Below are 25,370 nucleotides of genomic sequence, written 5' to 3'. Positions count from 1 at the left end.
GGGGAATCCTCCATCTGCAAGATGGAGGATTTCTAAAAGTTAGAGTCACCTCAGCTCAGGACACCTTAGGGGCTGTCCTGACTGGCCAGTGACTCCTCCTTGTTGCTTTCTTTGTTCCCTCCAGCCTTGCCGCCAAAAGTGGGGGCCGTGGCCGGAGGGGGCGGGCAACTCCACTAAGCTGGAGTGCCCTGCTGGGCTGTGACAAAGGGGTGAGCCTTTGAGGCTCACCGCCAGGTGTCACAGTTCCTGCCTGGGGGAGGTGTTAGCATCTCCACCCAGTGCAGGCTTTGTTACTGGCCTCAGAGTGACAAAGGCACTCTCCCCATGGGGCCAGCAACATGTCTCTGGTGTGGCAGGCTGCTGGAACTAGTCAGCCTACACAGACAGTCGGTTAAGTTTCAGGGGGCACCTCTAAGGTGCCCTCTGTGGTGTATTTTACAATAAAGTGTACACTGGCATCAGTGGGCATTTATTGTGCTGAGAAGTTTGATACCAAACTTCCCAGTTTTCAGTGTAGCCATTATGGTGCTGTGGAGTTCGTGTTTGACAGACTCCCAGACCATATACTCTTATGGCTACCCTGCACTTACAATGTCTAAGGTTTTGTTTAGACACTGTAGGGGTACCATGCTCATGCACTGGTACCCTCACCTATGGTATAGTGCACCCTGCCTTAGGGCTGTAAGGCCTGCTAGAGGGGTGGCTTACCTATACTGCATAGGCAGTGAGAGGCTGGCATGGCACCCTGAGGGGAGTGCCATGTCGACTTACTCGTTTTGTCCTCACTAGCACACACAAGCTGGCAAGCAGTGTGTCTGTGCTGAGTGAGAGGTCTCCAGGGTGGCATAAGACATGCTGCAGCCCTTAGAGACCTTCCTTGGCATCAGGGCCCTTGGTACTAGAAGTACCAGTTACAAGGGACTTATCTGGATGCCAGGGTCTGCCAATTGTGGATACAAAAGTACAGGTTAGGGAAAGAACACTGGTGCTGGGGCCTGGTTAGCAGGCCTCAGCACACTTTCAATTGTAAACATAGCATCAGCAAAGGCAAAAAGTCAGGGGGCAACCATGCCAAGGAGGCATTTCCTTACAGCTTGTGTCCCCCCCCGGTGCCCTACAAAACCCCCCTGGTCTGCCCTCCGAAGACGCGGGTACTTACCTGCAAGCAGACCGGAACCGGGGCACCCCCTTCTCTCCATTCTAGCCTATGTGTTTTGGGCACCACTTTGAACTCTGCACCTGACCGGCCCTGAGCTGCTGGTGTGGTGACTTTGGGGTTGCTCTGAACCCCCAACGGTGGGCTACCTTGGACCAAGAACTGAACCCTGTAAGTGTCTTACTTACCTGGTAAAACTAACAAAAACTTACCTCCCCCAGGAACTGTGAAAATTGCACTAAGTGTCCACTTTTAAAACAGCTATTTGTCAATAACTTGAAAAGTATACATGCAATTTTTATGATTTAAAGTTCCTAAAGTACTTACCTGCAATACCTTTCGAATGAGATATTACATGTAGAATTTGCACCTGTGGTTCTTAAAATAAACTAAGAAAAGATATTTTTCTATATAAAAACCTATTGGCTGGATTTGTCTGAGTGTGTGTACCTCATTTATTGTCTATGTGTATGTACAACAAATGCTTAACACTACTCCTTGGATAAGCCTACTGCTCGACCACACTACCACAAAATAGAGCATTAGTATTATCTCTTTTTACCACTATTTTACCTCTAAGGGGAACCCTTGGACTCTGTGCATGCTATTCCTTACTTTGAAATAGCACATACAGAGCCAACTTCCTACACAGGGGTACCATTTACAAGACACTTATCTGAGTGCCAGGGTCGTGCCAATTGGGGAAACAAAGGTACAGTTTAGGGAAAGAACACTGGTGCTGGGGCCTGGTTAGCAGGGTAACAGCACACTTTCAATCATAACTGGCATCAACAAAAGGCAAAATGTCAGGGGGTAACCATGCCAAGGAGGCATTTCCTTACAGCTTGAAAAAAGTTTTTCCACCAATTCGTACACCTTCACGGGAATTGAATGTGGTCTTGTCTAGACTTATGGCCGCTCCCTTTGAGCTCATCAACAAAGCTTCTTTGCAACACCTTACGTGGAAGACAGCTTTTCTTGTGGCCATTACTTCAGCTAGAAGTGTCAGCGAGATTCAGGCTCTTTGTTCAAAGGAACCTTATACAGTTTTTCACAATAACAGCGTAGTTCTAAGAACCCACCCGGGGTTCTTACCTAAGGTGGTTTCAGACTTCCATATTAATCAAACCATATCGCTTCTGACATTTTTTCCCAAACCTGTTACTGCGGCAGAGAGAGCCTTGAACTCCCCGGACTTGAAGAGGGTTGTAGGAAGTTGGCTCTGTATGTGCTATTTCAAAGTAAGGAATAGCATGCACAGAGTCCAAGGGTTCCCCTTAGAGGTAAAATAGTGGTAAAAATAGATAATACTAATGCTCTATTTTGTGGTAGTGTGGTCGAGCAGTAGGCTTATCCAAGGAGTAGTGTTAAGCATTTGTTGTACATACACATAGACAATAAATGAGGTACACACACTCAGAGACAAATCCAGCCAATAGGTTTTTATATAGAAAAATATCTTTTCTTAGTTTATTTTAAGAACCACAGGTTCAAATTCTACATGTAATATCTCATTCGAAAGGTATTGCAGGTAAGTACTTTAGGAACTTCAAATCATCAAAATTGCATGTATACTTTTCAAGTTATTCACAAATAGCTGTTTTAAAAGTGGACACTTAGTGCAATTTTCACAGTTCCTAGGGGAGGTAAGTATTTGTTAGGTTAACCAGGTAAGTAAGACACTTACAGGGCTTAGTTCTTGGTCCAAGGTAGCCCACCGTTGGGGGTTCAGAGCAACCCCAAAGTCACCACACCAGCAGCTCAGGGCCGGTCAGGTGCAGAGTTCAAAGTGGTGCCCAAAACACATAGGCTAGAATGGAGAGAAGGGGGTGCCCCGGTTCCGGTCTGCTTGCAGGTGAGTACCCGCGTCTTCGGAGGGCAGACCAGGGGGGTTTTGTAGGGCACCGGGGGGGACACAAGCCCACACAGAAATTTCACCCTCAGCGGCGCGGGGGCGGCCGGGTGCAGTGTAGAAACAAGCGTCGGGTTCGCAATGTTAGTCTATGAGAGATCTCGGGATCTCTTCAGCGCTGCAGGCAGGCAAGGGGGGGGTTCCTCGGGGAAACCTCCACTTGGGCAAGGGAGAGGGACTCCTGGGGGTCACTTCTCCAGTGAAAGTCCGGTCCTTCAGGTCCTGGGGGCTGCGGGTGCAGGGTCTCTCCCAGGCGTCGGGACTTTAGGTTCAAAGAGTCGCGGTCAGGGGAAGCCTCGGGATTCCCTCTGCAGGCGGCGCTGTGGGGGCTCAGGGGGGACAGGTTTTGGTACTCACAGTATCAGAGTAGTCCTGGGGTCCCTCCTGAGGTGTTGGATCGCCACCAGCCGAGTCGGGGTCGCCGGGTGCAGTGTTGCAAGTCTCACGCTTCTTGCGGGGAGCTTGCAGGGTTCTTTAAAGCTGCTGGAAACAAAGTTGCAGCTTTTCTTGGAGCAGGTCCGCTGTCCTCGGGAGTTTCTTGTCTTTTCGAAGCAGGGGCAGTCCTCAGAGGATGTCGAGGTCGCTGGTCCCTTTGGAAGGCGTCGCTGGAGCAGGATCTTTGGAAGGCAGGAGACAGGCCGGTGAGTTTCTGGAGCCAAGGCAGTTGTCGTCTTCTGGTCTTCCGCTGCAGGGGTTTTCAGCTGGGCAGTCCTTCTTCTTGTAGTTGCAGGAATCTAATTTCTAGGTTCAGGGAGAGCCCTTAAATACTAAATTTAAGGGCGTGTTTAGGTCTGGGGGGTTAGTAGCCAATGGCTACTAGCCCTGAGGGTGAGTACACCCTCTTTGTGCCTCCTCCCAAGGGGAGGGGGTCACATCCCTAATCCTATTGGGGGAATCCTCCATCTGCAAGATGGAGGATTTCTAAAAGTTAGAGTCACCTCAGCTCAGGACACCTTAGGGGCTGTCCTGACTGGCCAGTGACTCCTCCTTGTTATTCTCATTATTTTCTCCGGCCTTGCCGCCAAAAGTGGGGCCTGGCCGGAGGGGGCGGGCAACTCCACTAGCTGGAGTGTCCTGCTGGGTTGGCACAAAGGAGGTGAGCCTTTGAGGCTCACCGCCAGGTGTGACAATTCCTGCCTGGGAGAGGTGTTAGCATCTCCACCCAGTGCAGGCTTTGTTACTGGCCTCAGAGTGACAAAGGCACTCTCCCCATGGGGCCAGCAACATGTCTCGGTTTGTGGCAGGCTGCTAAAACTAGTCAGCCTACACAGATAGTCGGTTAAGTTTCAGGGGGCACCTCTAAGGTGCCCTCTGTGGTGTATTTTACAATAAAATGTACACTGGCATCAGTGTGCATTTATTGTGCTGAGAAGTTTGATACCAAACTTCCCAGTTTTCAGTGTAGCCATTATGGTGCTGTGGAGTTCGTGTTTGACAAACTCCCAGACCATATACTCTTATGGCTACCCTGCACTTACAATGTCTAAGGTTTTGTTTAGACACTGTAGGGGTACCATGCTCATGCACTGGTACCCTCACCTATGGTATAGTGCACCCTGCCTTAGGGCTGTAAGGCCTGCTAGAGGGGTGGCTTACCTATACTGCATAGGCAGTGAGAGGCTGGCATGGCACCCTGAGGGGAGTGCCATGTCGACTTACTCGTTTTGTCCTCACTAGCACACACAAGCTGGCAAGCAGTGTGTCTGTGCTGAGTGAGAGGTCTCCAGGGTGGCATAAGACATGCTGCAGCCCTTAGAGACCTTCCTTGGCATCAGGGCCCTTGGTACTAGAAGTACCAGTTACAAGGGACTTATCTGGATGCCAGGGTCTGCCAATTGTGGATACAAAAGTACAGGTTAGGGAAAGAACACTGGTGCTGGGGCCTGGTTAGCAGGCCTCAGCACACTTTCAATTGTAAACATAGCATCAGCAAAGGCAAAAAGTCAGGGGGCAACCATGCCAAGGAGGCATTTCCTTACAAGGGTGCTAAAATTTTATCGTGCTAAGACTAAGGCCATTATACAATCTGATTGCTTATTTGTAAATTATGGACGTATGAGAACATGGAGGGCGGTCTCAAAACAGATGATTTCTAGATGGATAGTTTCATATAATGTGACTACATACCAGTTAGCTAACAAACAATTGTCTGCCAAACCTAAATCTCATTCTACAAGAGGCAAAGCGGCAACTACAGCCCTTCTTAAGAATGTACCCATCTCCGAAATTTGCAAAGCTGCCACATGGAGATAGGTGCATACTTTTACAAGGCTTTACTGTCTAGATTCAGATGCTAAAACAGACACTCAGGTGGGTCAGGGTTCTCTAAGAAATGTATTTAACTAAGACAATGCACTGCCTGGGCTTCTGTCATTCTTCCCGCAGGGGTATGGGGTGGGCTTGCTAATCTATTCAGTGTTTGACTATTGAGGAGGATCCCCTGGAAGAAAAGGATGAGTTACTTACCCGTAAATCCTAGTTCTCTTCCAGGGGTATCCTCATCAAAGTCATAAACAACCCCCCCTCCTCCCCAGACGTGACTTTAGAAGTACAGCAGTATTCATTGATCTAATCTTTTTTTGTCTTTATCACCAGAAAAAAGTCCTGACCTAACTGTGAACCAACTGTCACCTCTGAGGCATGGTGGGATACTGGAGGTGCTCAGGGTCTGGAAGGCACGGTGCCAGTTTTTTGGTTTGGCTGTGTTAACCTGCATGCAGCCTAGTGGCTAATAATGCCCCTTTATTTTCAATGTAGTTTTTTCTTTTACAGTGCACTCTTTATACATTCTATGCCATCTACTTTGGTTGTAGAAGGTTATTTTTAACCTTTAATTGAAGAGTTGAATTAATATTTTTTTTTTTTATCACAAAAAATAAAGCATTTTTACCTGTTTTCTCACCGACTGCATTATTGCTTACACATGTATAATTTATTTGTATTGAAATTCTCTACTAAAAATGTTACATTGTATTTATATATTTCATACATATACATGTGGTTGTATATGCTCCGGGGTCCCCCCACGTGGGCGGGAATATTCAGTGTTTATGGGTTTGATGAGAATACCCCTGGAAGAGAACTAGGATTTACAGGTAAGTAATTTATCCTTTTTCTATATAAAAACCTGTTGGCCTGGAGTGAAGTCATTGTGTGTGTACTCATTTATTGCTTGTGTGTGTACAACAAATGCTTAACACTACCCTCTGATAAGCCTAACTGCTTGACCACACTACCACTAATAGCGCATTAGTATTATCTATTATTGCCTCTGTCAAGCCTCCTGGGGAACCCATGGACTCTGTGCTCACTATATCTCATTTTGATATAGTATATACAGAGCCAGCTTCCTAAACAGGGTAAGTAATATTTTCCTTCTGAGGTTCCTTCGTTGCATATCTAAAATCAGTAAAAGACCAAGCTGTTCATGCAGAGTTGCCTGAATGTCTATACTTTAACATGTTCTTCACTTCTCTTAACAGGGTTGGCCAATGTATGCTCAACTGTTGATTGACCTCTTCAAGTACTTGGCGCCTTTTTTAAGGAATGTTGAACTCACCAAACCCATGCAGATTCTCTATAAGGTGAGTTTTGATCTTCTTTAAGCTATTTCTTCACTTTTCTCACATCTTGAAGTCTTTGTCAGCAGTGAACAATAAAAATCCTCCTTCTGCATAATGATTTTAAAAAACAGTGATTTATGCCTTTGGCTATTGAAGAGTGTACTCTCCACTTTATGCAGAAAGTGGCACAAAGGGTAGTGCTGTTTTATCATGAAGTGGTTGTATTTGGATGTGCATCTTGTTAGATTTGCAATAGCTTACTTTTAGAGCCTGAAGTAGGTGGGCGGATCGTTTAGAAGAATGCTCAGCTCCTTTCATATGCCTCTGATTTTCCTCCTGGGCGGATATGTTAGAGAATCTCAAGTTGCTGGGCTCCTGTAATGGTAGTCCAGCTGGAGTCATTTAATAGCAGTGTACCACATATCGGATCATTAGAAGCTGTTTGTAGATGATCTGATAGAGACTTCTAGTTGCAAATTCCTTACCTTAGAATTTCGCCCATGGGTCAGACTGGATTTGGAGATTATTCTTCGAGCAGTACCCTTGTACGCAGTCAGGTGTGGCAGTCGACTCCACGTCCATCGTTGATGTCGTGGTCACTGTGATGAAGTCAGGGGTCATGCATAGGTGCCGGCTCCACGAGTTGACTTCAGTGCTTTTCTTTGTGTTGCACAGGCTGATCCAGAGAGAACTACCCTAGTTGTTTTTTATCCAAATTGGACACTTTTGTTGTGTCCTTTTTTTGTGCGTCGAGGATGTCCCCAAATACCGTATTCAAACCATGCAAGGACTGTCACCGCACGATGTCAGTGACTGATCCACACCAGTTCAGTTTGTGTTTTCTGGAGCGCGACCACTGTGCAAAAATACCCTCTGGGTTGCATGGTTTCCCCCACTTTTTTGCCTGCTGTCAGTGCGTTTTGACTGCGTGCACTGGGATCCTGCTAACCAGGACCCCAGTGACTGCTCTCTCCCTCTAAATTTGGTTGCTTTGGACTTAGCACACCCCACAATAGGCATACTGGTGGCCCCATGCAAGTCCCTAGTATATGGTACTTAGGTACCCAGGGCATCGGGGCACCAGTGGTTCCCCATGGGCTGCAGAATGTATTACGCTACCCATGGGAGCCCATGCAAAATGCGTCTGAATGCCTGCCATTGCAGCCTATGTGAAAAGGTGTATGCACCCTTTCATTACAGGTTACTGCACCACGTCACTTTAAGTCACCCCTATGGCAGGCCCTCCTAGCCCAGAGGGCACGGTGCAATTACCTGTGTGTGAGGGCACCCATGCATGAGCAGAGTGCCTCTACAAACTCCAGCTCCATTTTCCTGGACTTGATTAGTGAGAATAAGCCGTTTTACCCGTGTACTGAACACAGCGACCAGCTACATAATGGTAACTCCAACCCTGGGTGTAGGAAAATGCCACTGTTGGCATGGTCACCCCCCACTTTTTGCCTAGTGTTAATGGCAGCTTTGATTGGAAGTGTGCTGGGACCCTGCTAACCAGGCCCCAGCACCAGTGTTCTTTCCCTAAACTGTACCTTTGTCTCAGCTATTGGCACAGCCCTGGCACACAAATAAGTCCCTTGTAAATGTTACCCCTGGTACCAAGGGCTCTGTGGCCAGGGAAGGTCCCTAAGGGCTGCAGCATGTATTATGCCACTCTCAGGGACCCCTCACTCAGTACATGCATGCTGCTTTGGGTGCTAGTGGGGAGAAAAGACAGTCGACATGGCACTCCCCTCAAAGTGCCATGCCCACAACCCACTGCCTGTGGCATAGGTAAGTCGCCCTTCTAGCAGGCCTTACAGCCCTAAGGCAGGGTGCACTATACCACAGGTGAGGACATAGTTGCATAAGCACTATGCCTCTACAGTGTCTAAGCCAATTCTTAGACATTGTAAGTGCAGGGTAGCCGTACTGAGCATATAGTCTGGGAGTTTGTCAAAACAAACTTCACAGTTCCATAATGGCTACACTGAATACTGGAAAGTTTGGTATCAAACTTCTCAGCACAGTAAACCCACACTGATGCCAGTTTTGCATTTATTGAAAAATGCACACAGAAGGCAACTTAGAGATGCCCCCTGTATGTTTGTCGAACTGCTTGTGTAAGGCTGATGGTTCTATGCCAGCCTGCCACTTCCAGACGGAGGTCGGATCCTTCAGGTCCTCGAGGCTGCGGGTGCAGTGTGTTTCCCAGGCGTCGGATTCTTTGAAGCAGGCAGTCGCGGTCAGGGGGAGCCTCTGGATTCCCTCTGCAAGCATCTCTGTGGGAGCTCAGGGGGGGTGAACTCTGGCTACTCATGGGCTCGCAGTCGCCGGGGAGTCCTCCCTATAGTGTTGGTTTTCTGCAGGTCGAGCCGGGGGCGTCGGTGCAGAGTGGAAAGTCTCACTCTTCCGGCGGGAAACGTGTGGACTTTAAAAGTTGCTTCTTTTTTGCAAAGTTGCAAGTTGGTTGAACAGGGCTGCTGTCCTCAGGAGTTTCAAGGTCCTTTTAGATGCAGGGTAGTCCTCTGAGGCTTCGGAGGTCGCTGGACCCTGGGGGATTCGTTGCTGTTGCAGTTTTTCTCGAAGTGGGGAGACAGGCCGGTAGGGATGGGGCCAAAGCAGTTGGTGTCTCCGTCTTCTCTGCAGGGCTTCAGGTCAGCAGTCCTTCTTCGTCTTCAGGTTGCAGGAATCTAGTTTCCTAGGTTCTGGGGAGCCCCTAAATACTGAATTTTGTGGTGTGTTTAGGTCTGGGAGGGCTGTAGCCAATGGCTACTCCTCCTTGAGGGTGGCTACACCCTATTGTGCCTCCTCCTTGATGGATGGGAGGGGGGCACATCCCTAATCCTATTGGGGAATCCTCCTTCTACAAGATGGAGATTTCTAAAGGCAGGGGTCACCTCAGGTCAGGACACCTTAGGGGCTGTCCTGACCGGGGGTGGTGACGACTCCTTGTTTTTCTCATTATCTCCCCTGGACTTGCCTCCAAAGGTGGGGGCTGTGTCCAGGGGGCGGGTATCTCCACTAGCTGGAGTACCCTGGGACTTGGTAACACAAAGCCTGAGCCTTTGAGGCTCACTGCTAGGTGTTACAGTTCCTGCAGGGGGGAGGTGTGAGGTGTGAAGCACCCTCCACCCAGAGCAGGCTTTGTTTCTGGCCTCAGAGGGCCCAAAGGCCCTCACCACATGGGGTCAGTTCGTCAATCTCAGTCTGCTCAGACCAGTCAGTCTGCACTGAACACCATTCCCCCACCCCCCCTCCCCCCCAACAATCAATTCCTGAAATGCTTAGCTGCTTGCAGGGCCTTCAAAACCTTCAGGTGGACCAGGTGATCCTGCCAGATGGAGCTAAAGACATCAATATCGTCAAGATAAGCTGCACTAACTGACTCCAAGCCAGCAAGGACTTGATTCACCAACCTTTGGAAGGTGGCAGGGGCATTCTTTAAGCCAAAGGGGATCACAGTGAACTGATAGTGCCCATCAGGTGTGGAGAATGCGGTCTTCTCTTTTGCTCCTGGTGCCATTTTGATTTGCCAGTACCCTGCTGTCAAGTCAAAGGTACTTAAGTATCTGGCAGCACCTAGCTTATCAATCAATTAATCTGCCCTTGGAATGGGATGGGCATCTGTCTTGGTGACAGAATTAAGTCTTCTGTAGTCCACACAAAACCTCATCTCTCTCCTTCCATCTTTGGTGTGAGGTTTGGGGACTAAGACCACTGGGCTAACCAAGGGGCTGTCAGAGTGCTCAATGACTCCCAATTCCAGCATCTTGAGGACTTCCACTTTGATGCTTTCCTTAACTTGGTCAGACTGTCTGAAAATGTTGTTTTTGACATGCATGCTGTCTCCTGTGTCCACATCATGGGTACACAGGTGTGTCTGACCAGGGGTTAGGGAAAAGAGCACAGCAAACTGTTGCAGGACCTTCCTACAGTCTGATTGCTGTTGGCCAGAGAGGGTGTCTGAATAGATCACTCCATCAACTGAACCATCTTTAGGGTCTGTGGAGAGGAGATCAGGGAGAGGCTCACTCTCAGCTTCCTGGTCCTCATCTGTTGCCATCAACAGATTCACATCTGCCCTGTCATGGAAGAGTTAGAAGCGGTTCACATGGATCACCCTTTTGGGGGTCCTGCTAGTGCCTAGGTCTACCAGGTAGGTGACCTGACTCTTCTTTTCTAGCACTGGGTAAGGGCCACTCCATCTGTCCTGAAGTGCCCTGGGAGCCACAGGCTCCAGAACCCAGACTTTCTGCCCTGGCTGAAACTCAACCATAGCAGCCTTTTGTTCATGCAACATCTTCTGGAGTTGTTGGCAGGCCTCAAGGTTTTTACTTCCCTTTTCCATGTACTCTGCCATCCTTGAACGTAGGCCTAGTACATAGTCCACAATATCTTGTTTAGGCTCATGAAGAGGTCTCTCCCAGACTTCTTTTACAAGAGCTAGTGGTCCCCTTACAGGATGGCCAAACAGAAGTTCAAAGGGGGAAAACCCTACTCCCTTCTGAGGCACCTCTCTGTAAGCGAAGAGCAGACATGGCAAGAGGACATCCCATCTCCTTTTGAGTTTTTCAGGGAGCCCCATGATCATGCCTTTCAATGTCTTGTTAAATCTTTCTACAAGACCATTGGTTTGTGGATGGTATGGTGTAGTGAATTTGTAAGTCACCCCACACTCATTCCACATATGCTTCAGGTATGCTGACATGAAGTTGGTACCTCTGTCAGACACAACCTCCTTAGGAAATCCCACTCTGATAAAAATACCAATGAGTGGTTTGGCTGCTGCCGGGGCAGTAGTCGACCTAAGAGGAATTGCTTCAGGGTATCTAGTAGCATGATCCTCTACTACTAGTATGTATTGGTTCCCTGAGGCTGTGGGAGGTTCAAGTGGACCCACTATGTCCACACCCACTCTTTCAAAGGTGACCCCCACCACGAAGTGGAATGAGGGGGGGCTTTGGGTGTCCACCTGTCTTACCACTGGCTTGACAGGTGGCACAGGAGACCCAAAACTCCTTGACCTTCTGGGACATGTTGGGCCAATAGAAGTGGTTGACTAATCTCTCCCACGTCTTGGTCAGTCCCAAATGCCCAGCAAGAGGAAGGTCAGAATGAACTCCCTAAACTCTTGAGGCACAACCACTCTCCTAGTGGCACCAGGTTTGGGATCTCTTGCCTCAGTGTAAAGGAGTCCCTCTTCCCAATAGACTCTGTGTTCCTGTTATTTTTCCTTTGGACTCTTCAGCAGCTTGCTGTCTAAGGCCTTCAAGAGAGGGACAGGTTTCTTGCCCCTTACACAACTGTTCCCTTGAGGGTCCCCTTGGGCCTAGGAGCTCAACCTGATAAGGTTCTAACTCCATGGGCTCAGTTCCCTCAGAGGGCAGAACTTCTTCCTGGGAAGAGAGGTTCTCTTTCTCTTGTTGTGTTGAAACCGGTTCCCCAGTTTTCTTTCCTTTCCTCTTGGGGGGTTGGGCCCTTTTTCCAGGCTCCGACACCTCTTTTTCACCCTGAGCCTTGCACTGTCCCTTGTCTTGACACACACAAGTTCAGGGATTCCCAGCATGGCTGCATGGGTTTTGAGTTCTACCTCAGCCCATGCTGAGGACTCCAGGTCATTTCCAAGCAGTCTACAGGGATATTTGAGGAGACCACCACCTGTTTCAGTCCATTGACCCCTCCCCACTCTAAAGTTACCATATCCATGGGATGTACTTTAGTCGGATTGTCAGCGTTGGTGACTTGATGAGTTTGTCCAGCCAGGTATTGATCAGGGGAAACCAGTTTCTCTGTCACCATGGTGACACTGGCACCTGTATCCCTCAGGCCTTCTACACTTGTCCCATTAATTAAGAGCTGCTGCATATTTTTGCATATTAGGGGGCCAGGCAGCCAGTGTGGCTAAGTCCACCCCACCCTCGGAGACTAATGTAGCTTCAGTGTGAACCCTGATTTGCTCTGGGCACACTGTTGATCCCACTTGGAGACTGGCCATTCCGGTGTTAGCTGGAGTAGAGTTAGAAGTAGAACCTTTCTTGGGACAGGCCTTGTCTCCAGTTTGGTGTCCTTGCTGATTACAGCTACGACACCAGGCCTTTTTGGGATCAAATGTTTTTACCCTTGTACCCAAAATTGGATTGTGAAGAGGCTCTGGACCCTCCCTCCTGAGCAGGTTTTTGGGTCCCTATAGAAGACTCTTTACTTTTTCCCTTGGATGTCTCAACACTCTTCCCCTGGGGAGTCTTTGTGACTCCTTTCTTTTGGTCACCCCCTGTGGAAGTCTTGGTCACCCTAGTCTTGACCAATGGTCCGCCTTCTTTCCCAATTCTTGGGGAGAAATTGGTCCTAGGTCTACCAGATGCTGATGCAGTTTATCATTTGAACAATTACTTAACAGGTTTTCTTTCACAAATAAATTGTACAGCCCATCATAATCATTTACACCACTGCCTTGAATCCAACCATCCAGTGTTTTTACTGAGTAGTTGTAAGGAAATGCCTCCTTGGCATGGTTGCCCCCTGACTTTTTGCCTTTGCTGATGCTATGTTTACAATTGAAAGTGTGCTGAGGCCTGCTAACCAGGCCCCAGCACCAGTGTTCTTTCCCTAACCTGTACTTTTGTATCCACAATTGGCAGACCCTGGCATCCAGATAAGTCCCTTGTAACTGGTACTTCTAGTACCAAGGGCCCTGATGCCAAGGAAGGTCTCTAAGGGCTGCAGCATGTCTTATGCCACCCTGGAGACCTCTCACTCAGCACAGACACCCTGCTTGCCAGCTTGTGTGTGCTAGTGAGGACAAAACGAGTAAGTCGACATGGCACTCCCCTCAGGGTGCCATGCCAGCCTCTCACTGCCTATGCAGTATAGGTAAGACACCCCTCTAGCAGGCCTTACAGCCCTAAGGCAGGGTGCACTATACCATAGGTGAGGGTACCAGTGCATGAGCATGGTACCCCTACAGTGTCTAAACAAAACCTTAGACATTGTAAGTGCAGGGTAGCCATAAGAGTATATGGTCTGGGAGTTTGTCAAACACGAACTCCACAGCACCATAATGGCTACACTGAAAACTGGGAAGTTTGGTATCAAACTTCTCAGCACAATAAATGCACACTGATGCCAGTGTACATTTTATTGTAAAATACACCCCAGAGGGCACCTTAGAGGTGCCCCCTGAAACTTAACCGACTATCTGTGTAGGCTGACTAGTTTTAGCAGCCTGCCACAAACCGAGACATGTTGCTGGCCCCATGGGGAGAGTGCCTTTGTCACTCTGAGGCCAGTAACAAAGCCTGCACTGGGTGGAGATGCTAACACCTCCCCCAGGCAGGAATTGTCACACCTGGCGGTGAGCCTCAAAGGCTCACCTCCTTTGTGCCAACCCAGCAGGACACTCCAGCTAGTGGAGTTGCCCGCCCCCTCCGGCCAGGCCCCACTTTTGGCGGCAAGGCCGGAGAAGATAATGAGAAAAACAAGGAGGAGTCACTGGCCAGTCAGGACAGCCCCTAAGGTGTCCTGAGCTGAGGTGACTCTAACTTTTAGAAATCCTCCATCTTGCAGATGGAGGATTCCCCCAATAGGGTTAGGATTGTGACCCCCTCCCCTTGGGAGGAGGCACAAAGAGGGTGTACCCACCCTCAGGGCTAGTAGCCATTGGCTACTAACCCCCCAGACCTAAACACGCCCTTAAATTTAGTATTTAAGGGCTACCCTGAACCCTAGAAAATTAGATTCCTGCAACTACAAGAAGAAGGACTGCCTAGCTGAAAACCCCTGCAGAGGAAGACCAGAAGACGACAACTGCCTTGGCTCCAGAAACTCACCGGCCTGTCTCCTGCCTTCCAAAGATCCTGCTCCAGCGACGCCTTCCAAAGGGACCAGCGACCTCGACATCCTCGGAGGACTGCCCCTGCTTCGAAAAGACAAGAAACTCCCGAGGACAGCGGACCTGCTCCAAGAAAAGCTGCAACTTTGTTTCCAGCAGCTTTAAAGAACCCTGCAAGCTCCCCGCAAGAAGCGTGAGACTTGCAACACTGCACCCGGCGACCCCGACTCTGCTGGTGGCGATCCAACACCTCAGGAGGGACCCCAGGACTACTCTGAGACTGTGAGTACAAAAACCTGTCCCCCCTGAGCCCCCACAGCGCCGCCTGCAGAGGGAATCCCGAGGCTTCCCCTGACCGCGACTCTTTGAATCCAAAGTCCCGACACCTGGGAGAGACCCTGCACCCGCAGCCCCCAGGACCTGAAGGACCGGACTTTCACTGGAGGAGTGACCCCCAGGAGTCCCTCTCCCTTGACCAAGTGGAGGTTTCCCCGAGGAACCCCCCCCCCTTGCCTGCCTGCAGCGCTGAAGAGATCCCTAGATCTCCCATTGACTTCTATTACAAACCCGACGCTTGTTTCTACACTGCACCCGGCCGCCCCCGCGCTGCTGAGGGTGAAATTTCTGTGTGGGCTTGTGTCCCCCCCGGTGCCCTACAAAACCCCCCTGGTCTGCCCTCCGAAGACGCGGGTACTTACCTGCAAGCAGACCGGAACCGGGGCACCCCCTTCTCTCCATTCTAGCCTATGTGTTTTGGGCACCACTTTGAACGCTGCACCTGACCGGCCCTGAGCTGCTGGTGTGGTGACTTTGGGGTTGCTCTGAACCCCCAACGGTGGGCTACCTTGGACCAAGAACTAAGCCCTGTAAGTGTCTTACTTACCTGGTTAACCTAACAAATACTTACCTCCCCTAGGAACTGTGAAAATTGCACTAAGTGTCCACTTTTAAAACAGCTATTTGTGAATAACTTGAAAAGTATACATGCAATTTTGATGATTTGAAGTTCCTAAAGTACTTACCTGCAATACCTTTCGAATGAGATATTACATGTAGAATTTGAACCTGTGGTTCTTAAAATAAACTAAGAAAAGATATTTTTCTATAACAAAACCTATTGGCTGGATTTGTCTCTGAGTGTGTGTACCTCATTTATTGTCTATGTGTATGTACAACAAATGCTTAACACTACTCCTTGGATAAGCCTACTGCTCGACCACACTACCACAAAATAGAGCATTAGTATTATCTCTTTTTGCCACTATCTTACCTCTAAGGGGAACCCTTGGACTCTGTGCATACTATTCCTTACTTTGAAATAGTGCATACAGAGCCAACTTCCTACAGTAGTCATCAAAATCAACCCAGGTCTGGCTCGAGGATTTTTGAGCCCCACTGAACCTAATTCTATACTCATCAGTTGAGAATCCAAAGCCCTCAATCAGGGTAGCCTTCATGAGGTCATAGGATTCCGCATCTTTTCCAGAGAGTGTGAGGAGTCTATCCCTACACTTTCTAGTGAACATTTCCCAAAGGAGAGCACCCCAGTGAGATCTGTTTACCTTTCTGGTTGCACAAGTCCTCTCAAAAGCTGTGAACCATTTGGTGATGTCATCACCATCTTCATATTTAGTTACAATCCCTTTTGGGATTTTCAACATGTCCGGAGAATCTCTGACCCTATTTATGTTGCTGCCACCATTGATGGGACCTAGGTCCATCTCTTGTCTTTCCCTTTGTATGGCTAGGAGCTGTCTCGGCACAGCCAATCTTTTGACCATCCTGGCTAACTGGAGGTCATCTTCATTGAGGCTGCCCTCAATGCTTCCAGAGTTGCTGGACTCTCCTGTGGGAGAAGCAGCATCTCTGACTATCACTTGTTGAGACAGGGTTTGAGGGACCCTGTTCTCCCTAACTAGGAGTGGGGGGTGGGAAATCCTCCACATCACTAGCTTCCCCCTCTGGGAAGGTATCCTCAGAGGGGTTGTTCTTCGCAAACTCTGCCAAAAGCTCCTGGAGCTGTAATTTGGTAGGGTTTGAACCAGTTTTTATCTTTTTGATTTTGCAGAGAGACCTTAACTCTGACATCCTAAGATGCAGGTAAGGGGCGAGGTTGAGTTCCATCACTATCTCTTCTGCACTAGGCATTATGTTTTTAAAAGTTGGAATACTTTTTAAGAATCTAAAACTATCTCTAGAACTTAATTCAAACTTTTACAACATTTTTAAACTCTAAAAGAAATGCTAACCGGGGCACCCCTGTAGGAAGTTGGCTCTGTATGTACTATTTCAAAGTAAGAAATAGCATGCACAGAGTCCAAGGGTTCCCCTTAGAGGTAAGATAGTGGCAAAAGTAGATAATTCTAATGCTCTATTATTATTTTAAGAACCACAGGTTCAAGATTTACAAACAATTCTTTAAATGAAAGGTATTTCACTTAGGAACTTTAGGAACTTTGAATTAGCAACATAGCATATACAGTTTTCACACAAATGGCGATAGGCTATTTTAAAACTGGACACAGTGCAATTTTCAACAGTTCCTGGGGGAGGTAAGTGTTTGTTAGTTTTGCAGGTAAGTAAACCACCGACAGGGTTCAAAGTTGGGTCCAAGGTAGCCCACCGTTGGGGGTTCAGAGCAACCCCAAAGTTACCACACCAGCAGCTCAAGGCCGGTCAGGTGCAGAGGTCAAAGTGGTGCCCAAAACACATGGGCTTCAATGGAGAAGGGGGTGCCCCGGTTCCAGTCTGCCAGCAGGTAAGTACCCGCGTCTTCGGAGGGCAGACCAGGGGGGTTTTGTAGGGCACCGGGGGGGACACAAGTCCACACAGAAAGTACACCGTCCGCGGCACGGGGCGGCCGGGTGCAGAGTGCAAACAAGCGTTGGGTTTGTAATAGAAAGCAATTGGAGACCAAGGGGTCTCTTCAGCGATGCAGGCAAGGGGGGGGCTCCTCGGGGTAGCCACCACCTGGGCAAGGGAGAGGGCCTCCTGGGGGTCACTCTTGCCCTGGAGTTCGGATCCTTCAGGTCCTGGGGGCTGCGGGTGCAGTGTCCCTACCAGGCGTCGGGTTCTTAGAAGCAGGCAGTTGCGGTCAGGGGGAGCCTCGGGATTCCCTCTGCAGGCATCGCTGTGGGGGCTCAGGGGGGGCAACTCTGGCTACTCACGGTCTTGCAGTCGCTGGGGAGTCCTCCCTGAAGTGATTGTTCTCCACAATTCGAGCCGGGGGCGTCGGGTGCAGAGTGCCAAGTCTCACGCTTCCGGCGGGAAACGCGAGTTGTTTCAAAGTTGCTTCTTTGTTGCAAAGTTGCAGTCTTTGGTGAACAGAGCCGCTGTCCTCTGGAGTTCTAGGTCCTTCTAGATGCAGGGCAGTCCCCTGAGGCTTCAGAGGTCGCTGGTCCCTGGGGAGAGCGTCGCTGGAGCAGTGTCTTTAGAAGTGGGGAGACAGGCCGGTAGAGCTGGGGCCAAAGCAGTTGGTGCCTCCGTCTTCTCTGCGGGGTTTTTCAGCTTAGCAGTCCTCTTCTTCTTAGGTTGCAGGAATCTGAGTTCCTAGGTTCTGGGAAGCCCCTAAATACTGAATTTAGGGGTGTGTTTAGGTCTGGGGGGTTAGTAGCCAATGGCTACTAGCCCTGAGGGTGGCTTCACCCTCTTTGTGCCTCCTCCCTGAGGGGAGGGGGGCACAGTCCTATCCCTATTGGGGGAATCCTCTATCTGCAAGATGGAGGATTTCTAAAAGTCAGTCACCTCAGCTCAGGTTGCCTTAGGGGCAGTCCTGACTGGCCAGTGACTCCTCCTTGTTTTTCTCATTATCTCCTCTGGCCTTGCTGCCAAAAGTGGGGCCGTGGCTGGAGGGGGCGGGCAACTCCACTAGCTGGAATGCCCTGGGGTGCTGTAACAAAGGGGGTGAGCCTTTGAGGCTCACCGCCAGGTGTTACAGTTCCTGCAGGGGGAGGTACAGGCCAGTACAGGCTTTGTTATTATCCATAGAGTGACAAAGGCACTCTCCCCATGTGGCCAGCAACATGTCTGGTGTGTGGCAGGCTACTAAAACCAGTCAGCCTACACGGGTAGTTAAGGTTTCAGGGGGCACCTCTAAGGTGCCCTCTGGGGTGTATGTTACAATAAAATGTACACTGGCATCAGTGTGCATTTATTGTGCTGAGAAGTTTGATACCAAACTTCAGTTTTCAGTGTAGCCATTATGGTGCTGTGGAGTTCGTGCATGACAGACTCCCAGACCATATACTCTTATGGCTACCCTGCACTTACAATGTCTAAGGTTTTGCTTAGACACTGTAGGGGCATAGTACTCATGCACTTATGCCCTCACCTATGGTATAGTGCACCCTGCCTTAGGGCTGTAAGGCCTGCTAGAGGGGTGACTTATCTATATCTGTAGGCAGTGTGAGGTTGGCATGGCACCCTGAGGGGAGTGCCATGTCGACTTAGTCTTTTTATCCCCACTAGCACACACAAGCTGACAAGCAGTGTGTCTGTGCTGAGTGAGGGGTCCCCAGGGTGGCATAAGATATGCTGCAGCCCTTAGAGACCTTCCCTGGCATCAGGGCCCCCCTTGGTACCAGTTACAAGGGACTTACCTGGATGCTAGGGTGTGCCAATTGTGGAAACAAAAGTACAGGTTAGGGAAAGAACACTGGTGCTGGGGCCTGGTTAGCAGGCCTCAGCACACTTTCAAATCAAAACTTAGCATCAGCAAAGGCAAAAAGTCAGTGGGTAACCATGCCAAGGAGGCATTTCCTTACAGGTAAGTAATGGTTAGTTTTGCAGGTAAGTAAGGCACTTACAAGTTCAGTCTCCTGGGCATAGGCAGCCCATCGTTTGGGGTTCAAGGCAACCCCAAAGTCACCACACCAGCAACACAGGGCTGGTCAGGTGCAGAGGTCAAAGGAGGGCCCAAAACACATAGGCACCCTTGGAGAACAAGGGTGCTCTGGTTCCAGTCTGCCAACAGGTAAATACCTGCGTCTTTGGAGGGCAGACAGGGGGGTTTCGTAGAGCACTGGGGGGAGGGCGGGGGGGGGCACAAGTAGGCACACAACACACCCTCAGGGGGCGGCCGGGTGCAGTGTCCTTAGCAGGCGTCGGGTTTTCAATAGAAGTCAATGGAGGGATCCTGGGGTCACTCTAGCAGTGCATACAGGGCACAAGGGGGCTTCTCGGGCCAGCCACCGACTGGGCTAGGCAAAGGGTCTCCAGATGGTCGCTCCTGCACTGGAGTTCAGTTCCTTTTGGTCCTGGGGGCTGTGGGTGCCGTGCTTGGTCCAGGCGTCGAGTTCTTTGTTCCAGGCAGTCGCGGTCAGGGGGAGCCTCTGGATCCTCTCTGCATGTGTCGCTGTGGGGATGCAGGGGGGTTGTCTCAGGTTACTCACAAGGTCGCAGTCGCCTGGGAGTCCTCTCTGCAGTGTTGGTTCTCTGGAGCTCAAGCCGGGGGCGTTGGGTGCAGTATGTGAAGTCTCACGCTTCTGGCGAGAAGAGTGAATTATTTGAAAGTTGCAAAAAAGTTGCAAAGTTGTTGCTGTTTTTGAACAGTGCCACTGTTCTCGTGAGTTTCTTGGCCCTTCGGTTCTGGGCAGTCCTCTGAGGCTTCAGAGGTCGCTGGTCCCTGTCGGATTCGTCACTGTGCAGGTTCTTCGAGTCTGGAGACAGGCCGGTAGGGCTGGGGCCAAGTCAGTTGTTGTCTGTCGCCTCTGCAGGGCTTTCAGGTCAGCAGTCCTTCTTTGTGTAGTTTGCAGGAATCTGCTTTCCTGGGTCGCCCATAAATACTAGATTTCGGGTTGTGTTTAGGTCTGGGGGGCGGAAGCCAATGGCTACTGTCCTTGAGGGTGGCTACACCCTCTTTGTGCCTCCTCCCTGAGGGGAGGGGGGGCACAGCCCAATCCTATTGGGGAAATCCTCCAAAACCAAGATAGAGGATTTCTAAAGGCAGGGGTCATCTCAGCTCAGGACACCTTAGGGGCTGTCCTGACTGGTGGGTGACTACTCCCTGTTTTTCTCATCTCCTCCAGCCTTGCCGCCAAAAGTAGGGGCAGTGGCCGGAGGGGCGGGCATCTTCACTAGCTGGGATGCCCTGGGGTGCTGTAACAAAAGGCATGAGCCTTTGAGGGTCACCACCTGGTGTTCCTGCAGGGGGAGGTGAGAAGCACCTCCACCCAGAGCAGGCGTTGTTTCTATCCTCAGAGCACAAAGGCTCTCACCCCAGGGGGAGCAGAAACTCGTCTCAGTGGCAGGCTGGCACTGACCAGTCAGTCCTGCACTGAAGGATTGGGTAAATTACAGGGGGCATCTTCTAAGATGCCCTCTGTGTGCATTTTGTAATAAATCCACCACTGGTGCCAATGTGGGTTTATTATTCTGAGAAGTTTGATACCAAACTTCCCAGTATTCAGCGTAGCCATTATGGAGCTGCGGAGTTCGTTTTGACAAAATCCCAGACCATACACTTAATATGGCCACCCTGTACTTAAAATGTCTAAGAATAGACTTAGACACTGTAGGGGCATATTGCTCATGCAGATGTGGTATAGTGCACCCGGCCTTAGGGCTGTGATGCATTTTTATGAAAGAACACTGGTGCTGGGGCCTGGTTAGCAGGGTCCCATCACGCTTATCAGTCAAGTCAGCATCACTATCAGGCAAAAGGTGGGGGGGTAACTGCAACAGGGAGCCATTTTCCTACACCTTCCGCTCTCCCAGTTAGGGAATCCAAGAGGCTGGATCAGCTTGGTAAGAAAATGTTTTCTTCCTCCTGTCTGGCGTTGAGGTCCGTAAACAGCTCATGCCTGTTGGGCTGTTTTTCCCATACTTTATTGGATACGGTGTCACAGGTGCTGCCCTGGTCCCAGAGGGCGTACGGGACACTCTCACAAGTTGTTAAAGATGGGAGAGATGCAGCCATGTTTACAATACGGTGTGGTTTGGCCACGACCGACTCGCTAGGTAGGGTGATTTCTTCAACGGTGGCCCTTCATCGCCACGCCTGGCTCCATACGTCTGGCTTTTCGGGGGATGTCCAGGCAAACCTTAAGTCCATGCCCTTCGGCAGACTCGGAGCTTGAGCGGTTCAAGGACTCTCAGGCTACGGCCAGATCCTTGGGCCTCTTGACACCCGCTCGACAGCAGTCTGCCTTTCGCCCCTTTTGAGAATTTGGAAGGGTTGTGGTATAACGCCACCCACAAATCTACTATCCTCCATCACCTCAACATCAAGGACGAGGTTGTGGTTCCTTCAGGCCCAGAGGGTTTAGCCAGAGGTCAGCTACCTCCCAGCCCCCCTCCTCCACAGCGCCCAAGTCCTCCTAGTATGATTCTCCCAAGACAATGGGCGCCCAGTTGACAAGAGGATTCAATTTCACCTCCCTCACTGGCGGTCCATAATATCCGATAAACTGGTCTTGCTGCATTTTCCTACACTGATCATACAGAAGGGCTATTCCCTCCCCTTCCAGTCTTTCCCTCCCTCTATGCCTCCATTAAAAGATCGGCTGATGGAGGATAACTTAGTCTGGCTCTGTGAAGAAGTTGTGGCTCTCTTGGCCAAGGGAGCCATAGAAAGGGTCCCAATGTCAGAAGTGGGCAGTGGTTGTTATTCCCGCTACTTTCTGATTTCCCAAAAGAACAAGGGTCTTCGCCCTATTCTGGATTTGCGGGACATCAGTCTCTTCCTCAAAAAGGAGAAATTCAGCATCTTCACTCTTGCTCAAGTCTTGTCTGCCCTAGACCAAGGAGACTGAATGGTAGCGCTGGACTTGCAGGATGCATATTTTCACATCCTCATCCTGCCTGCCCACATGTGCTACTTGCGGTTCAAGGTGGGCCTGGAGTACTTTCAGTTTACCGTGCTCCCCTTTGGTCTCACCAGTGCCCCTCGGGTGTTCACAAAAGTGATGGCGGTGGTAGCAGCTCATCCGCGCAGATTAGGGATTTCAGTCTTCCTCTACCTCAACAACTGTCTGTTGAAGGATCCTAATCCCTATGTGTAAGGAAATGCCTCCTTGGCACGGTTACCCCCTGACTTTTTGCCTTTGCTGATGCTATGTTTTTAATTGAAAGTGTCCTGAGGCCTGCTAACCAGGCCCCAGCACCAGTGTTCTTTCCCTAACCTGTACTTTTGATTCCCCAATTGGCACACCCTGGCATCCAGATAAGTCCCTTGTAACTGGTACCTCTGGTACCAAGGGCCCTGATGCCAGGGAAGGTCTCTAAGGGCTGCAGCATGTATTATGCCACCCTAGAGACCCCTCACCCAGCACAGACACACTGCTTACCAGCTTGTGTGTGCTAGTGAGAACAAAACGAGTAAGTCGACATGGCACTCCCCTCAGGGTGCCATGCCAGCCTCTCACTACCTATGCAGTATAGGTAAGACACCCCTCTAGCAGGCCTTACAGCCCTAAGGCAGGGTGCACTATACCATAGGTGAGGGTACCAGTGCATGAGCACTGTGCCCCTACAGTGTCTAAGCAAAACCTTAGACATTGTAAGTGCAGGGTAGCCATAAGAGTATATGGTCTGGGAGTCTGTTTTACACAAACTCCACAGCACCATAATGGTTACACTGAAAACTGGGAAGTTTGGTATCAAACTTCTCAGCACAATAAATGCACACTGATGCCAGTGTACATTTTATTGTAAAATACACCACAGAGGGCACCTTAGAGGTGCCCCCTGAAACTTAACCGACTATCTGTGTAGGCTGACTGGTTCCAGCAGCCTGCCACACTAGAGACATGTTGCTGGCCCCATAGGGAGAGTCCCTTTGTCACTCGGAGGCCAGTAACAAAGCCTGCACTGGGTGGAGATGCTAACACCTCCCCCAGGCAGGAGCTGTAACACCTGGCGGTGAGCCTCAAAGGCTCACCCCTTTGTCACAGCCCCGCAGGACACTCCAGCTAGTGGAGTTGTCCGGCCCCGGCCCCCACTTTTGGCGGCAAGGCCGGAGAAAATAATGAGAATAACAAGGAGGAGTCACTGGCCAGTCAGGACAGCCCCTAAGGTGTCCTGAGGTGACTCTAACTTTTAGAAATCCTCCATCTTGCAGATGGAGGATTCCCCCAATAGGATTAGGGATGTGACCCCCTCCCCTTGGGAGGAGGCACAAAGAGGGTGTACCCACCCTCAGGGCTAGTAGCCATTGGCTACTAACCCCCCAGACCTAAACACACCCTTAAATTTAGTATTTAAGGGCTTCCCTGAACCTAAAGATTTAGATTCCTGCAACTACAAGAAGAAGGACTGCCGAGCTGACAAACCCCTGCAGAGGAAGAACAGAAGACACCAACTGCCTTGGCCCCAGACTTACCGGCCTGTCTCCTGCCTTCCAAAGAAACCTGCTCCAGCGACGCTTTCCAAGGGACCAGCGACCTCTGAATCCTCTGAGGACTGCCCTGCTTCGAAAAAGACAAGAAACTCCTGAGGACAGCGGCACTGCTCCAAAAGAACTGCAACTTTGTTACAAGGAGCAGATTTAAAGGCCCCTGCAATTCCCCGCAAGAAGCGTGAGACTTGCAACACTGCACCCGGCGACCCCGACTCGACTGGGGGAGAACAACCAACTCAGGGAGGACCCTCCTGCGACTCTACAACTGTGAGTAACCAAAGTTGTCCCCCCTGAGCCCCCACAGCGACGCCTGCAGAGGGAATCCCCAGGCTACCCCTGACCGCGACTGTCTGAACTCCATTTCCCGACGGCTGGAAAAGACCCTGCACCCGCAGCCCCCAGCCCCTAAAGAAACAGAACTTCTGTGCAGGAGTGACCCCCAGGAGGCCCTCTCCCTTGCCCAGGTGGTGGCTACCCCGAGGAGCCCCCCCCTTGCCTGCCTGCATCGCTGAAGAGACCCCTTGGTCTCCCATTGAAACCTGAAGGAAACCCGACACGTGTTTGCACGCTGCACCCGGCCGCCCCCGCGCTGCTGAGGGTGTACTTTCTGTGCTACTTTGTGTCCCCCGTCCCCCCCCCCCGGTGCCCTACAAAACCCCCCTGGTCTGCCCTCCGAAGACGCGGGTACTTACCTGCTGGCAGACTGGAACCGGGGCACCCCCCTTCTCTCCATTATAGCCTATGTGTTTTGGGCACCTCTTTGACCTTTGCACCTGTCCGGCCCTGAGCTGCTGGTGTGATAACTTTGGGGTTGCTCTGAACCCCCAACAGTGGGCTACCTTGGACCAAAAACTGAGAACTGTAAGTGACTTACTTACCTGTGAAAACTAACAATACCTTACCTCCCCCAGGAACTGTGAAAACTGCACTAAGTGTCCACTTTTAAAACAGCTTATTGTGTTTTATGACAAAAGTATTCATGCTAATGTAATGATTCAAAGTTCCTAGAGTACTTACCTGCAATACCTTCCAATCAAGCTATTACATGTGAAATTTGAACCTGTGGTTCTTAAAATAAACTAAGAAAAGATATTTTTCTATAACAAAACCTATTGGCTGGATTTGTCTCTGAGTGTGTGTACCTCATTTATTGTCTATGTGTATGTACAACAAATGCTTAACACTACTCCTTGGATAAGCCTACTGCTCGACCACACTACCACAAAATAGAGCATTAGTATTATCTCTTTTTACCACTATTTTACCTCTAAGGGGAACCCTTGGACTCTGTGCATGCTATTCCTTACTTTGAAATAGCACATACAGAGCCAACTTCCTACATTGGTGGATCAGCGGTGGGGTACAAGACTTTGCATTTGCTGGACTACTCAGCCAATACCTGATCACACGACAAATTCCAAAATTGTCATTAGAAATTGATTTTTGCAATTTGAAAAGTTTTCTAAATTCTTAAAAGTCCTGCTAGGGCCTTGTGTTAGTCCCTGTTAGCCTTTCTTTTAGAGTTTAAAAGTTTGTAAAAGTTTGAATTAGATTCTAGAACTAGTTTTAGATTCTTA

The 25,370-nt window shown here is 49.9% G+C and overlaps 1 protein-coding gene across 1 annotated transcript in view; it reads left to right on the top strand.

Annotated features, from left to right (window-relative positions):
• The window catches only part of CNOT1 (CCR4-NOT transcription complex subunit 1), a 1,177,977-nt gene that overhangs the window by 970,926 nt on the left and 181,681 nt on the right, over nt 1-25,370 (top strand). The window contains exon 44 of the mRNA XM_069215998.1: nt 6,551-6,652. Coding sequence (XP_069072099.1) covers nt 6,551-6,652 — 102 coding nt within the window. The remainder of the gene's footprint in view (nt 1-6,550; nt 6,653-25,370) is intronic.

Source organism: Pleurodeles waltl, chromosome 12, assembly GCF_031143425.1.
Source record: "Pleurodeles waltl isolate 20211129_DDA chromosome 12, aPleWal1.hap1.20221129, whole genome shotgun sequence".
In the NCBI taxonomy this organism is placed as follows: domain Eukaryota; kingdom Metazoa; phylum Chordata; class Amphibia; order Caudata; family Salamandridae; genus Pleurodeles; species Pleurodeles waltl.
The sequence above is the reverse complement of the archived record's forward strand: the minus strand, read 5'-3'. Positions and strand labels throughout refer to the sequence as shown.